Consider the following 16,012-nt stretch of genomic DNA (forward strand, 5'->3'; position numbering starts at 1 on the left):
AACTGAATGGTTTAGTCTTCGTTGTTGTGTGAGAGAGTGTATTAGTCAGTGAGGTCTTCTTCCCGGTCCAGGAAGGTTGGACGTTTGTTTGTAAAATGTTTTACATGTTTCGGATATTCCTTCAGAGTTGAAGATAGTTTACTTCATAGTCCAAACCTCCCGCTGGACGATGGGGGATGGGAGCGGGCAGGGTTTGAACCCTCGACCGTCGATAAATCCGAACGACAGTCCAGCGCACAAACCGCACGACCAGGCAGCCATCCTGGACTGGTGGTCAAAGTCGTCATACGACTGAAGGTGGCCAACATTACTATTACAGTTTAGTTCATATGAAACACTGCTTATTAATTGTTGTTTAAGATAAGTTGTTTACAAAAAGTTTAAAACAGTTTGTATAAATGTACTGACAATGTAGTTAATAGTTATCTCCCTTACTAAATAGTCTCCCGTATTTTTTTTTACTATCAAAAGTAAATAGTTGTAAAAATTGTATTATTTTATGATAAAATGCATGCATAGTTGATTTAAAAAAATAAATTTTTCGCTTTCAGAAAAAAAAAAAAAGTAGCAGTTGCACCAGAACTTTGAAAGGTCTAAAATATGATTTCGGATTTTCAGTATCTTTTCTAGTTTACGAGATCTAAACGGAACAGACAGAGGGACGGACAGAAATACCACATAAAATTAATAGCGGCTATTTTCCTTTCAGGGGCCGCTAAAAACGAACATTTTTACATTATAAATCAATGACTGTCGGACGTAGGACACTTACAGTATCCCAAAGAAGAAGATTACGAGACCTGGAGACTTTTGAATAATTATATGGGCGCATCGGTTTAAAAGGGTTAATAAGTGGGCCAGAAAGATAGAATTCTTTTAATCTCGGCTAGCAACAAATTATCAACTGTCCAATTATTTAAATCAATCAATCTATCAATCAGTCAATTAATAATTATATATATTATATATATATTCTCCATTCAGACAGTGCGATCTATAGGGCAGATGATACTAAGGTTATTTGTTTCCATGGCTATATTTATAAATGTTTATATAACTTCAACGGGAACGCCCGTTATTATTAGTTTAGGTTTCAAACTACATTGTGTTGAAATTGATACAGTAACACTTAAATTAAGGTTTGTTTTATTTTTACATTTATATTTTATTAAAAATATATACTGAGAGATACACTGAGAGATGTTTGGCTATGACTAGACATGGAATAACTCAGATCCATACACATGTTTTTATAATTTGTATGAGAAAAAAATTCGTATTAAATTTTAAAAAAATGACCATATGTAGCCGATGCACCCGTTTTTAGCATAGTTGAATTGGATTAGCTAGACTTTTAAAAAGGAGAATTCTTAGAACAACGGGCATATAGACTACACAAATTAATAGGGTTTTTCCCTTTCTTTAACCACTGTTAAGTAATAAAGTATTTTTTCTCCTTATAAACTTTAAAAATTCATGTAAACAGACACATGCACTTGATTTTGTTTTCCATTCATTCACATGTAGTTCTACATCTGTAATCTGATTTTTTTAAGTTCTTGGAATCGACATTTATATTTTAATAATTAATTTCAATCTATTTGAATTCCAGTTTTGTTTTTGTTTTTGTTTATTCAAACATGTGATAGCAGAACGACTAGCAAGGTATGTAGCCTACAACCCACATTTATGAAATAGATTTAAGTCTACTTTGGCTACTCAAAAAAGGTAAAGCTCCGCTTTCAGTTCTTGTGATATTCAGGGCAGACAATGTTAAGGTTATCTTCTTATGTGGCCCAAGGTTAACGAGGGTGTCAACCGCATTTACTTTTCCCCAACTAATGTAGGGTTCCCATTAGAGCTGGGTGGACTCAGAGGTGCCTTTAATTAAGATCCCGAATTCAAAATCCAAGTCTTGTCCGAGTTTCGAGCCCAGGACCTCGGGTTCAGAAGCCAGTCTTCTTAACACTCGCGGAATTTAGGCGCTTTCAGAATAGGAATTATAAGGCACTTTGGCAACTAGTCTTTGATAAATGTTGATATAAAAGGAAGAAGAACAAAATCTAGAGATACAAGCCAAATATGTTTCTGAGTTCCAACATATAATTATTATTATATTAATATTATTTTTTTTACCAAATTTATTCGTGGTGGCTGACTTGTAAAGTGCTTGGCTTCCAAACCGAGGGATCCCTGGTTCAAAACTCTATAAACAAAAATATTTTTCCGTATTTTTAGTTCACCTAAAGTCTAGTGGTTACCTGAATTATTTGGGGGAAAGTAAAATGTTTAATTGTCGTGCGGGCCATATGGCACCATTGTTAACCGTAGAAACTGATGACATTTACTTCATTTGCTTTATAGATCGCTAGTACTTTTTTTTTTATATTAAAAGACTATTGAAAATATAACAACCTATAGATCCTAAAAAATATTTTCTTGGCAAGGCTTTCTAGATTAAATTTATAGTCTAACAATTTACAAACCTTGATTTATACATTTATAATTAATTTCAGATGAAAACTCCCAGGCAAATAAAAGCCATAACTTCACAGCTAGAGGTTTTAGAAGAGTTAAAGGAACAGTTAGAATCTCTTATTACAGATATAAACACAGTAAGTACTAAAATATAAATATTTATTAGTCTTTTACAAATGGTTAAGTTTGAGGAAAATTTAGAAGCGGACTTCGACTCTGAATTTTAACCACCTACAAAAACACTTATTGTTTTAAGTTATGTTCACTATAGCAGGCGTTTTTATTTTTTCATCTACAAATGAATTTTATGGTAAAAAAAAAAATTAGTCCTAAATACTTCAAAAGTAACACGTGTTTCTCGTGGATAGGGGCGTGGATGGGGACCATCTCAAAAAATCCTGTTTGAATGTATCACAATGTATCTGACTATTACAGGTTCTTAATAACAGTCAATTAACATGCATATATTTGGTCTGGGTTTAAGACGGTTCGTTGCGAAGTATTGTCAAAACAACGTGTTGATTTTGATCTGCGATCAAGGCCGACACAACAAGCCCAGTGTGTGAAGTCAAGTCTGAACATTTCAACCCAGTGCAAGTCCGGGACGAGCCGGAGAGGCTAGTGCAAGAGTCGATGCGGCGGTACGATCGTTAACGGAGAAATATTCGCACAATCAATATTATGTGTTGCCAATCGTACAGCATTGGCTGCGATGTTTCGTTACTTCGAAGCCCTGAGTTGTCAAGTTCTTTAAGTTGGTGGTTGTGAAGAAACAAGTCCTTTTACGTTTAAAGTATCTTTTAATTATGGAACATTTTAACAAAACACATATACACGGCAACGTTATGTACAGATCTCCTGCTTCACTCGCTGACCTTTCTCTCTCTCTCTCTCTTGTTTACACACTAGTCACTTCCCCCAAGTCCCCTAACTCTCGATACTCAACACTTGACAGTGTGTCACGGTTGACCACACATAGTAACCGTGTCACAACAGTCCTCCCAGGGCAGAGAAAAATTTTGATCGTATCAAAATTTCATGAACCCAATAGTTTGGGTGTACATTAATAATGTTTTACATCGACAAGAAAAACAAACAATGACATGTAATACAATGGCATCTTCTACTATGAGAGAACTGATAATGCCTATGACGACAAATAAATTTTCAATAATATGTTATTGCAAGAGACATTTCCAATTGAACTATCGCAGAAAGCTTTCCTGTTATCTTATACAACTTATATACAAAAAAAAATACACGCATTTAGTTTTTTCTATATAACAATAATCTTTTGAGTGCCAACATTGTCAGGTGAAAAATGCACAATTAGTTAATACTTTATGTTACATCAAAACATCTTCCAAATTAAGGGAATTGTTTACTTTGTGTTTCTTTCATACCAGTTCCTAAATGGACATCTTTGACTACAATCAATGCAACAAACTTAAAAAACTAAATTTTAGTACAACTTTCACATCTCTGAATGAAATAAAAAAAATCCAGAAGCGTAATGTTCATTCAATTTTGACAAGACAAATTTTAAAGTTATCATACAAGTTATTTGTTAATTTTCTCATCATCTGATTAATGAATTAACTTAAGTCCAGCGGTCCCTAGACACATCTTGTCAACACGTCAGCAATCACGTTGATTTGTCCCGGAATAGCTTGAACTGTAAAGCTGAAGTCTTGACTTTCTGTGGAGATTTCATTCGGGTTGTTCACTTGATTATGGCTTCTCATATCGCTATTTTCTGTTTCTGTATTTTCATTTTCATTGTTATAAGGAACTTGTATGTTATCGTTTGTATTTAGCACTTCTTCTGCTTTCTTCTGAGCTCTTGTAGTAACCATGGAACATTTCTGTGTGTATTTTTCTTTCCACTTGTTCTATTCTTCTACTGTGCAAGGTTTAGAGCCTTTGATACAGCCAATGATAAGGCCAATGTTGTCAGGCTTATTGTCTAGTACTAAAGCCTCATGCCAACCACTGATGAACGGTGTGTGTATGTTGATACGTGCTACCAGGTGTGTAGTTACTTGACCAGTGTAACCAACACAGTCTTGTCTTCTTCCGGTGTACTCTTGTGGGTTGACGTATTCTTTTGCGACTAAAATTGCAGTTGCACCTGTATCGTACAGTACGTTGGTCATTTGTTCTCCCACAAAGCCTGGGTATACCTGCAGTTTATTAGTGTGTTTGGCAGCAAATGCTCGATCTCTTGGTCTGTCGTTCCAATCTTTATTGCGTCGGTTGTAGAAGCAAGTCTCTGTTGTGTGGTTTGTTCTACCACAAATTTGACATTGGAAACGAACTCTTTGCTGATTACTTTGATATTCTCTATTCTTATAAGTATATGTTGGGCTCCTTTCTTCATCTTTCACTCTTCGATATCTATATGTTGGACTCATTTCTTCATCTTTCTCTCTTCGAGATCTATATGTTGGACTCATTTCTTCATCGTTGTCTCTTCGATATCTATATGTTGGACTCATTTCTTCATCTTTCTCTCTTCGATATCTATATGTTGGACTCATTTCTTCATCTTTCTCTCTTCGATATCTATATGTTGGACTCATTTCTTCATCTTTCTCTCTTCGATATCTATATGTTGGACTCATTTCTTCATCTTTCTCTCTTCGAGATCTATATGTTGGACTCATTTCTTCATCTTTCTCTCTTCGATATCTATATGTTGGACTCATTTCTTCATCTTTCTCTCTTCGAGATCTATATGTTGGACTCATTTCTTCATCTTTCTCTCTTCGAGATCTATATGTTGGGCTCATTTCTTCATCGTTGTCTCTTCGATATCTATATGTTGGACTCATTTCTTCATCTTTCTCTCTTCGAGATCTATATGTTGGACTCATTTCTTCATCTTTCTCTCTTCGAGATCTATATGTTGGACTCATTTCTTCATCTTTCTCTCTTCGAGATCTATATGTTGGACTCATTTCTTCATCTTTCTCTCTTCGAGATCTATATGTTGGACTCATTTCTTCATCTTTCTCTCTTCGAGATCTATATGTTGGACTCATTTCTTCATCTTTCTCTCTTCGAGATCTATATGTTGGACTCATTTCTTCATCTTTTTCTCTTTGAGATCTATATGTTGGACTCATTTCTTCATCTTTCTCTCTTCGAGATCTATATGTTGGACTCATTTCTTCATCTTTTTCTCTTCGAGATCTATATGTTGGACTCATTTCTTCATCTTTTTCTCTTCGATATCTATATGTTGGACTCATTTCTTCATCTTTTTCTCTTCGAGATCTATATGTTGGGCTCTTGTCAGCGTTCTCTCTTCTATATAAAGGGCTTGGAGTCCGCATTCTTGCAGCGTTGTTCACCATAAAAGCTGATGTCGCAGTTGGGTTCTCTCTAGCTAACACTTCCCTTGGGTGTGCGGCCTTATACTGCCTTAGTTGTGCTATCAGGCTGCTGATGGTCTTTGGCTCTCGCTCCGTGACGTATGTTTTCACATTATTATTGTAAGCTTCCATCACAGCGTCCATTATGATGTGTTCTCTGAGGGTTTCATATTTGTGATCCACTTTTGACAGGTCTACCCATCGATCGAAGTATATCGACATGTTGGTGACGAATATTTGTGGATCATCGTTCGCCAGAGGTGTCGACTCTTTCAATCTCCTTCTGTATTCGTAACTTGTGGAGCCAAACTGTCTCAGCAACGCCTCCTTCACGGCCACGTACTCTTTTCTTTCTTCATCTCTCATTTGAAGACAGATATTGATGGCTCTACCTTTTAAGCGCCCCATGAGGCTTCTTGCCCATTCTGTCTGTGGGAGGTTGCATGATGTTGCTATATCCTCAAATCTCAGTAGATATGAGTCAATGCATTCATTCTGGCTCTCGTCAAATGGAGACATTCTGTCTAATTGTTTGTATTTGTCAAAGTGTTCCTCCTTTTCATTTTGCTGTTCTTTGTCTTTTTTTTCTTTAAGTTTTAGTTCTAGTTGTAAAATTTCCTTCCTTCTACTATCTTCTTCTTTCTTTTTTGGCTTCTTCCCTATTAAATCTCCTTTCTTCCCTTTCTTCCTCCTGTGTTATTTTTAGTGTAAAGTTCTTCGCCTTGCAGGCCATTTTCCTTGCCCGCTTCTCTCTATATTTTGTATATCGACATTTCCACTTACTTGTGCCTCGTCGTATCTCGTCGTGGTCGCCAGTTGTGAAGAAACAAGTCCTTTTACGTTTAAAGTGTCTTTTAATTATGGAACATTTTAACAAAACATATATACACGGCAACGTTATGTACAGATCTCCTGCTTCACTCGCTGACCTTTCTCTCTCTCTCTCTTGTTTACACACTAGTCACTTCCCCCAAGTCCCCTAACTCTCGATACTCAACACTTGACCGTGTGTCACGGTTGACCACACAGTAACCGTGTCACCACAGTGGTGTTGTGTGGAGCAGTTTGCAAAGAGCCTGAATAGTGTAAGAAACGTTACACTATATATATATATATATACATTACAAGATGTCTTAATGTTATAATACAATATACACATTCTTAGACTAATAACTTTTTTTTAAGGTGACTTCCAAAGGAAAGTCATGGATTAATGATTCAGACAGCCAAAATTTTTTAGAGATGAATCAATACTTAATTAATGAAACATCCAGATGTTTACGACGATGTTATGATCTCACTAGTAGGTATTTCTTTTGTAGCTAACAAAAATTAACATTAACAAGTTGGGATGTGTGGCCGAGAGGCTAAATACTCTTGAGCTTGGCTTGGCTGCCTATTGTGAAAGTTCGCTTTATTAAATCTATTAAAGTAAGAAAACAAGCAAAATACAAAAAACAAATTTTGAAGATAAAAATCATATGCCTCTATTAAGTTGTTTCAATTAGTTTGGATCAGTCATGTCATTCAATTTGTTATAGATCTAGACCAACAACAATAAATCTGTGTGGTTGATAATATGTTTAACAATTGTTTTTTGTTCAGCGCTATTTTATGCATTTAGCTTTCTCAATACGCTATGATCTTATCAATTGTTGGGAGCACTTGGAAAGTGGAATAAGGGTGAGAAAGAAATAGGTATCTGGATTCTGGGTCATCGATTTTTAAATGTAATTATTTTAAAAAAAATGAACGACCTGAAATCGAACTCGAGGGCTAAGGCCTCCTAAGCTCTTCAAGCTAATACGGTGACCATCGTGCCTCTTTATAGTTAAAACAAATAAATAAATAAAGGGGACTAATTCAACGTATACCATTTTATCAATCAAGGAAAATTTCTTCCCCTTGTGCAAACTTTCAGCTTGATCCAATAATGGGTGTTGTAGAAATAACGTGTACAAACTTTTTACCAGACAGACAGAGTTGCATTAAGTTGTGTCCAAAATAAAAATAAAAAAAATTGATGTAAGTAGTTTAAATACGTGGAGATTTATACATTTTTCAATAGTTTATCGAAGCAGTTTACACCATTAGATACCTGGAATTAATTGGGAAAGTAATTTATCTTCTTAGTCCTGGATACATAAATTTATTTGTCATCTGTAAACTGATTTTATACAGTGTTTTATTTAAAAATGTCAATTATTTTACTATCAAATGCAGATGATGACTGCGGCCTAAATTCTGATACACCGGAAAGTTTTGATCAAGCGGAAAACGTTAATAGATCTAAAGGTAGATCAGTGTGTTATTTTATTTTTACAACCTAACTAAAACATAGCCTACTATATCAATGAAGATTAACAAAGTTTGTTTTTCTCTACATTTTTGTATCTTGTACTTGTTTATAAGCTGTTGAATATGAATTGAGATATATAACATTTAGCAACATTTATTGTGGAAATAATTAGGACTAAAATTCCAATGTCGTGCTTGTTCCCCTATAAACCTCGTTGTCTATAGGGCATATGATGTAAAGATTACCTATTTCTGTGGCCTACGGTCAACGAGGTTGTCATGTGGCCAGAACAACGACCAACCGCCTTTACTTTTCCCTAACTAATGTCAGATACCCATTAGAGCTAAGTGGACTCAGAGGTGCCCAAAGATCCCCCCAAAAAAATGTCAATCTTCACCAGGATTCGAACCCAGGACCCCCGGTTATGAAGCCAAGTGCTTTACCGCTCAGCCACCGCGCCTCCAATGTCGAGCTAAATACATCTAAGTTTAACTAACTTTACATTAAATAAAACTTTGTATTATACTTAGACCTGTATAGGCCTAAATATAATATTTTTCAAAATATAACAAGATAAATAATATGAAAGGTATCCTTTACATTTTTTTCCAAATGTTCCACTGATTTTAATTAACAATAGCCTTGCATCTCTCCAGAAAGCAAGGGTATGTGAAATATATTACACGATACGTTACAAGAGGAACGATTCTAATGTCACAGCGCAGCGGCCATACCCCGGAAAAGGCTTAGACTGGCCGTGTCTTTTATATTCAGTACACTCTGGTTCTGTCGAACTTAGCATATGATGTCTGGACTTGGCGGCCTGTGCGAAACGTCACCCAAACTAGACTGATCGGACAAATAGGCAATTACCAGCACAGCTCTGAGAAGCACTTTAAACCAGGACAAGGCACATAGAAGTCTCTGGCAAACGAAATAGTGGAATAAATATAAGATATGGATTCGATGGTATCTTATTCAACCCTTAGCGACTCAAAGCAAAATTAAAAAAAAGAATCAGCAAAAATGATGCCTGCTCCGAAATTAATCTGCAGAGCATCGTCAGTGAGTTTTCAAGAGCATGTTCAGACTTTGGCCTCACTAAGCAAACAAACAAAAAATGAAGTCTTATATTTGCTTGCTCAAGTTAATGCCTACTCGGACCCAAGCATTAAGATAAATGGACTGGAAATAAATGCAGTGGACAGTCAACTCCCTTGGCAACACACTCTCCCGAAACGGAAACATCGATAATGAGATCGACTTGCGAATCTTTAAGGTAAATGCATTATATGATAGACTTTCTAAAATTATTTGGAATAGACGAGGTATTTCCACAAGTACAAAGTTAGGGGTCTATCGAGCTGTCATCTTCCCCACAGTGCTAATTACAGTGAACAGTATACAAAAGAAATGCAAAAAAAAAAAAAAATCTGAACCATTTTCCAATGATCTGTTTCAGAAAAATACTAAATGGTAAAATGGTAAGAAAAAATACCTGATACTGACGACCTTCGAAGAGCTGGTCTGGAAAGAATCCACATAATCATGATGCAGTCAAAGCTGCGATTGGCAGGCCACAACTGCAGAATGGAAGACTCCCGCATCCCTAAACAACAAGTCAATTAAAGAAAGAAAAGCGCTCAATAGGTGTTCAAAGAAAACGCCCTCAAAGCTTCTCTGAAAACCTTCAGCATTGACCTTACCACCCGGGAGACAGAACCACATGACAGAGCATCATGGCGTCGCGCTGTGAAAACTGGGGCCCTGGTTGCTGAGAAAAAGAAAACAACACTGGCAGAAGAGAAAAGCGTCAGAGAACATGACCAATGACACTAACTCCAGCTGTAACATCCTGCAGATTGTGCAACCGAACTTTTCTGGCTCACGTAGGTCTCACCAGCCATACGTAGAGGCACAAAACACCATTGTAAAGCCCTTACTCCCATGGATGACAAAAGTGGTCATCATCGAAGCACGATTGTCAAACTATATTAAATTTCTATATATCTTAGTCAAGATTAACTTAATTACAATTCTAAAAACAAACTACTTAACTTTCTATTTTTGGCTTTGCATGGTGTAAGCTAATCAATCTTTACATCTACTAAGCTGCTAACAATTGCATGTATGTAATATGAGGTTTTAACCTGATGCCTGTGTAAAAGAAAACAAAAAACATTCAATATTTTTTTTTGGTTTAGATGACAAGAGATATCAAAGCTTAGCTGACATGGTGAATAAAATAAATTCAACGCTTGTTAAGCATTCCAGAAAAATGAAAAAGCTGCAACAAAATTCGTCGGAACAAGAAACAAGAATCGAGTCGACATGCGAAAAGATAAAAGAAAATGATTCCAAATTTGAAGAGCTCCATAACGAACTACAAGGAGCCAGTCAATTTATGACACGTCTAGAAATTCAGAGCACAAAGCTGTTTGACAAAGTAAAGGAAAACAAAGAACAAATAGAAACTTTACTTCATCTACCACAAGAACTAGCGGACCAGAAAGAAAGCTTAACGTCTTTACTAAAAACCAATGAGTCTCAAGATAAAAGTCAAGTAGTCAAAATGGAAGAGTTTATTCAGGGACACGTATCAAATAGTCACGCACTTAACACAAAGTATGACCATTTGTCAAACTTAGTAAAAGCCAATGATGAGGAGCTAAGCCAGATAAAAAAGTATATTACCTCTGAGTCTCTTTCAGACATAAAGAAAAAACTTGAGGAAAATGATGAATATTTAAAACGCATCGAAATAAACCAAAGAAAATTTAGTGACGGCAACAGAAAGATTGCTGAGGACATTGAAGCTAAAATTCAAGCCAATACTGAAATAACCTCTATCTTGGAAGTCAAATTTCAATCTTTGGAGACACAATTAAGCAATGCAAATGGTGAATTCAGCAAAAGTAAAGATGTAATAGAATCTTTGAAGTCTAGGGTCGAAATAATTAAAGATCAGCTTTCTACGTGTAAATCTAACATAAAAAAGTTGGATACCAAAATAACAGCTGCTGAAAGTGAGGTAATTTTTCTTTTTAAGAACAAGCAAAAAAAGAATTTACTTTGATTATTTATGAGAAAAGAAACTTTTAAATTAAGTCTATCCTTTCTTTTAGGCTATACTAAATTTATTCATTTCAGATAGGCTTATTACCAATAATTGTATATGACTTCATTCTTATAATTGTAGGTTCCAGATTTTAGAAGTAATCTCATGAGTCTCGTTTTGTGATTTTAGTCATAGGTTAACAAGAATTTAAAAAAAAAGAAGTTTCTTTTCGAAAAAAAAAAGATGTTACTCTCTAAGACTAATGATTGTAACAGTAAATCAAGCAAGTAACAGAAGGCCCTCATGCTCTGAAAAATATGTTTTAGGTGTCTTATAAGATATTTTTATTCTAGATAATATAAGCAGCTTACGTTGCAAGTTAGCTCTTGTCTTACTATCACTCTTTTTCTGACATTCCAATTGAACTCTTTTATGAGTAAATTTATATGTTAAGTACCTGGCGTGTTAATAGACTTGCTTGTATTCTCTCTACTCTGAAAGTTTTATGTCGTAAGATATCTTAAAATGCAACGTTTGTCTAGGGTTCACTTGGCTTGACAAAAAACTTAGAAATTAATTCGTCGAAAATACGTTTTAGAAGAAGTTAAATCTTTTTTTTTTTTTTTTTTTTTACGAAAGTAAGAGTTACGTATTGATCACACAGCTCGCTGGGGTACAAACTATATTGGGCATATTTGACAAAGATTAAAAGGTTGTTATAAGTATCTATCGACTATCTCAGTCTTTTAGTTCGAATTCGCAAGTGATAAAGGAAAACGCTAATCACAACTTTTTTTGCGCTAAATGTTATTTTTTTTAAACAAGCATTTTATAGAGAGTACTATTGTTAAATGTTATTTTTTTTAAACAAGCATTTTATAGAGAGTACCTTGTTAAATGTTATTTTTTTTTAAACAACCATTTTATAGAGAGTACTATTGATAAATGTTATTTTTTTTAAACAAGCATTTTATAGAGAGTACTATTGTTAAATGTTATTTTTTTAAACAAGCATTTTATAGAGAGTACTATTGTTAAATGTTATTTTTTTAAACAAGCATTTTATAGAGAGTACTATTGTTAAATGTTATTTTTTTAAAACAAGCATTTTATAGAGAGTACCTTGTTAAATGTTATTTTTTTTTAAACAACCATTTTATAGAGAGTACTATTGATAAATGTTATTTTTTTAAAACAAGCATTTTATAGAGAGTACTATTGTTAAATGTTATTTTTTTAAACAAGTATTTTATAGAGAGTACTATTGTTAAATGGCGCCGGTAAAAAGGTAACTAGCACACGTTGGCAAGACTTCCTAACAGATAACCTAGTTCTTTAGAAACAAATGTAGACAGTGTAGATTCGCTGCTTATATTTTGACAGCTGCGCTGCGATGGACACCAATCCCATATTGGTAATGACCACATGCCACAGTAAAAAAAAACGGAACTCAATAATAAGAATGTAATTAAAAAATAACAATAAAATGTATTATTTTAATTAAAAATATCTGCAACATAGTCACTACCTAACTTTATTTCTTCAAAATACTCTACCTTTTTTCGAGAGTTTCATGCTAAGTAAGGTCTTATTACTGTCTATTTTAGTAGTTGTTGTTTTTTTAGACAATTACGCTAACCCCTTGTGTTCTGACACTCCATGGTGTTTCATTTTCACTTTTAGCAGCTTAGTTGAACAAAAAATGAACTTGATTTAGAACAGCTCCCTCTTTTTATGCTTTCTCCCCTCACGAAACACACACACACACAATTCTAGTATAACTTTCACTTACCCGCTTCCCGTACCCTCCAGGTCAAAACAAACCCAGATTCTAGAAACAAGCTGACCTCGGTTTCAGGGCCAATAGGGGTCACGCAAGGTGACCTCTAACCGTGTAGCTAATTCATTTATAACAGCATGTGTTCATAAAACATCTTTATGAATAACTTTTTTTTTTTCGGACTGAAAAAAGGGGGGATGCAGAGGAAATATTGTATACATAGAATGGTATAGTGAAGTAAAAAATGTAAAATTTTATTACAAAAAGTGTTTCTTTTTTATTATTGCCCAAACCTGATGAGCAAAAGCTACGTGCACCAAAATTTTAGAATTTTTACCTTTTATTTTATTGTAGATTGTTTCGCAATCAAGACGCCGTGCAAGTATGTAGTCTTTTTTTTTCCTTTTTCATATGCGTTTTATAATCGCTTAAGGTTAATTAAATTAAAACTTTAAATATAAAATATCAAATCTTTTTTTTTCTAAAAGTGATACATTTTCAGGTTCACGAGATGTCATGGCAGCCTGTAGAATACAGCTTAACTGCTCTGAAGAGATGAATTTTAAGAAAGATACCATACTTAAGTGTTTTAAAAAATGTCTACTTAACATTGGCCAATGCTACGACAAAGACGCAGGAACATTCACAGCACCTTGTGCAGGATTGTATCTGTGTAGTTTAATGATTGAGAGTGAGAATGGCATGGAGAAAGAGTTTAGTATTTACTCCTCTGATAGATCTGACAATGAAACAGCTAGAGGCAGAACTCATACAAACAGCAGTTCTGCTGTAGCCTGTCTTGTTACTGTCTTTGATTTGAATCAAGGGGACGAAGTCTATGTAAAGTCATTAGATGAAATAAGAAATATAAAACTAAGCAACTACTCGTATTTCGTGTGCGTTTTGTTACAGAAAAAATAATAAGATTTATCAAGGGAATTATGTTTTTCTTTTATTAAGTATGCAAAACTTTTATCAACTCTGTCTGTGTGAAACCTTTTACACGTTCTTTTTCACACTTCCTATTTTCGAATTCAGTTGAAACTGCCACAATTATTTATCGACACTGGAAATACGTGAATCCGTTGTCGGATTGTTAATTTGCTAATCGACTCCCTTCATCCCAGGAGCACTACAGCCCATAGAGGGTCCTGGCGTGCTTCAAAATTCAAAATAATTTTTTTTTCCATTTCATCATGGGCTTTACGTCTTCATGTCCAAACTCTTAGCTTTGTGTAGCTTTGCATTACATCAGCAAACCGAGGTATTCTTGATCCGTCCTTAGGTGCCTGCCTTTTGATTGGTGCAGATCATTTTCGCTCCACTGTTCTCTGACAACCCTTCAAGTTGACCTGCCCGACTTAATCTGCTCTTTATTACTTCCGTCTGTGTGAAGGGGTCTGCATATAACTGGTGTTCGGATTCATCTTAAATGACACTATATATTGTTCTGAGAATGTTCCTTTCTCATGTATTTAACATATTTTCTGTGATTTTTTTGTCAGCATACATGGCTGCTAGTCATATTTGTTTATCTAGATATATATATTTGCTTTTAAGTATGTGTTGTGTTTTAGAGAAAGTTGTTTTCTCGTCGCTAGTCGTTCCATTATTTTTTATTTTATTTTTACAATACCTCTATTCAAGTCATAACTTCGTGGAACCTGGGTCTAGGCACCTGCATCCACTAGGAAACTGGATCCAGGAACCTGAACAGCTGATCTCAAAAAAGATTTTCTAGCAACAGTTGATGAATATCGCTGAGAAAATAATTAGGCCTACTAAGTCATTGGCCACACTGGAAAAACTCTAGTTTGACCGTTATAATTTTAAAAAAAAAAAAAAATTAATTTTAAATTTGGCTAGAGAACTAGGTCTAGATCTAGATACAACGATTGGTTTTGAAAGGACTATCGCGTACTTAAATGTAAGGCTATTATTGATGCATATTTAAAGTTCAGGAAAATTTTGTGCATCGTCATCTAAGTCAAGATCTAAAGGCCTATCATTGCAATATTATAAAGTGTAGTAGGTCTATACATTCGCTTAACCAGGATTCTTTGGGGGGGGGGGGGTAAAAAAGTTCAAAGTTTTTTTAATTGAACATTTAATTAGATATACGAAAAAATTGCTCCATAAGTTGCATATAGGAGTTATATGATCTTTACAAAACGAGTATATTGAATGTTTTTCTTGTTAATTTTTTTTTACTAGCTGATTCAGCATATTAAAAGAATTTCTTAAATTGTAATGTTTGGTTTTTTTTTGCTATGAATTTTTAATAGAATAAATGAATTATAAAATAAATGCCTTCTGATATATCGTTGAATGAGAGTATGCATGCTTCGTTTAGGCCAGATTTGGGAATGAAATTCTGTTTTCTAAGGATGCTTTGCAAGGATGTATAAGGTGAATAAAGAAACACAAAAACACACGACTGTGTTTCTGTCGTAATAAATTGTCTAAGGTCATATCAACAAAAGAGATGACCTTTTCCCCTTACAACTTCTTATGTAACCAGAGAGGGCAAATTCTTAAGGCACAGCAACAGGTGTGATTTCAGGACCCTAGGACCCTTGTGATGACAGTCTGTACCACATAGCATACACCTAGGCAGTTTTGCAGTTCTAATTCTCAAGGAATAATTACATGCTGCCTAGAAAGCTTATAAACAAAGGGAAATCATTACCTTCTCATAAAACAAATAACTGATGGACATCTATTGATTAATAGATTTAATTAATCAAACTCTTTAACAATCCCTTTACTTTGGTAAACAGCCAAGCGGTGATGATGGTAGTGACCGAATAATTTTATCTATTAATGGTATAATTTTATAAATTTTATCTATTTATGGTATATGTGGCTGAGAGGAATAAACCAGTTGGCCACCTATCAAGGGGGCTCATGTTCAAATCCTACTCAAGCTATGTAGTGTTAGCCGAGTGCCTAATGACAGTATGGAAATCTTCACCCCGATCTTCATTTCCCCCCACTGGTCCAAAAGAGATTGGGCCTTA

At 34.8% G+C, this 16,012-nt stretch overlaps 1 protein-coding gene across 2 annotated transcripts; it reads left to right on the forward strand.

Moving 5' to 3' along the window:
• Positions 1–1,072: 1,072 nt before the first annotated feature.
• On the forward strand, positions 1,073–15,396 carry LOC106060949 (nucleoprotein TPR-like). Of its 2 annotated transcripts, none has more exons than XM_013218984.2 (8): positions 1,073–1,139; positions 1,653–1,728; positions 2,517–2,615; positions 7,041–7,158; positions 8,079–8,150; positions 10,359–11,185; positions 13,347–13,374; positions 13,495–15,395. In XM_013218984.2, the coding sequence occupies exons 3-8, from the start codon at positions 2,517–2,519 to the stop codon at positions 13,911–13,913; spliced, it is 1,563 nt and encodes a 520-aa protein (XP_013074438.2). In that variant the 5' UTR covers positions 1,073–1,139; positions 1,653–1,728; the 3' UTR covers positions 13,914–15,395. The 2 variants fall into 2 exon arrangements, with proteins under 2 accessions (XP_013074438.2, XP_055875908.1); XM_056019933.1 differs by having other exon boundaries at positions 1,129–1,139; positions 1,653–1,665; positions 13,495–15,396.
• The last annotated feature ends 616 nt before the right edge of the window (positions 15,397–16,012 follow it).

The sequence above is a fragment of the Biomphalaria glabrata genome, chromosome 1 (genome assembly GCF_947242115.1).
Source record: "Biomphalaria glabrata chromosome 1, xgBioGlab47.1, whole genome shotgun sequence".
NCBI classification, from domain to species: domain Eukaryota; kingdom Metazoa; phylum Mollusca; class Gastropoda; family Planorbidae; genus Biomphalaria; species Biomphalaria glabrata.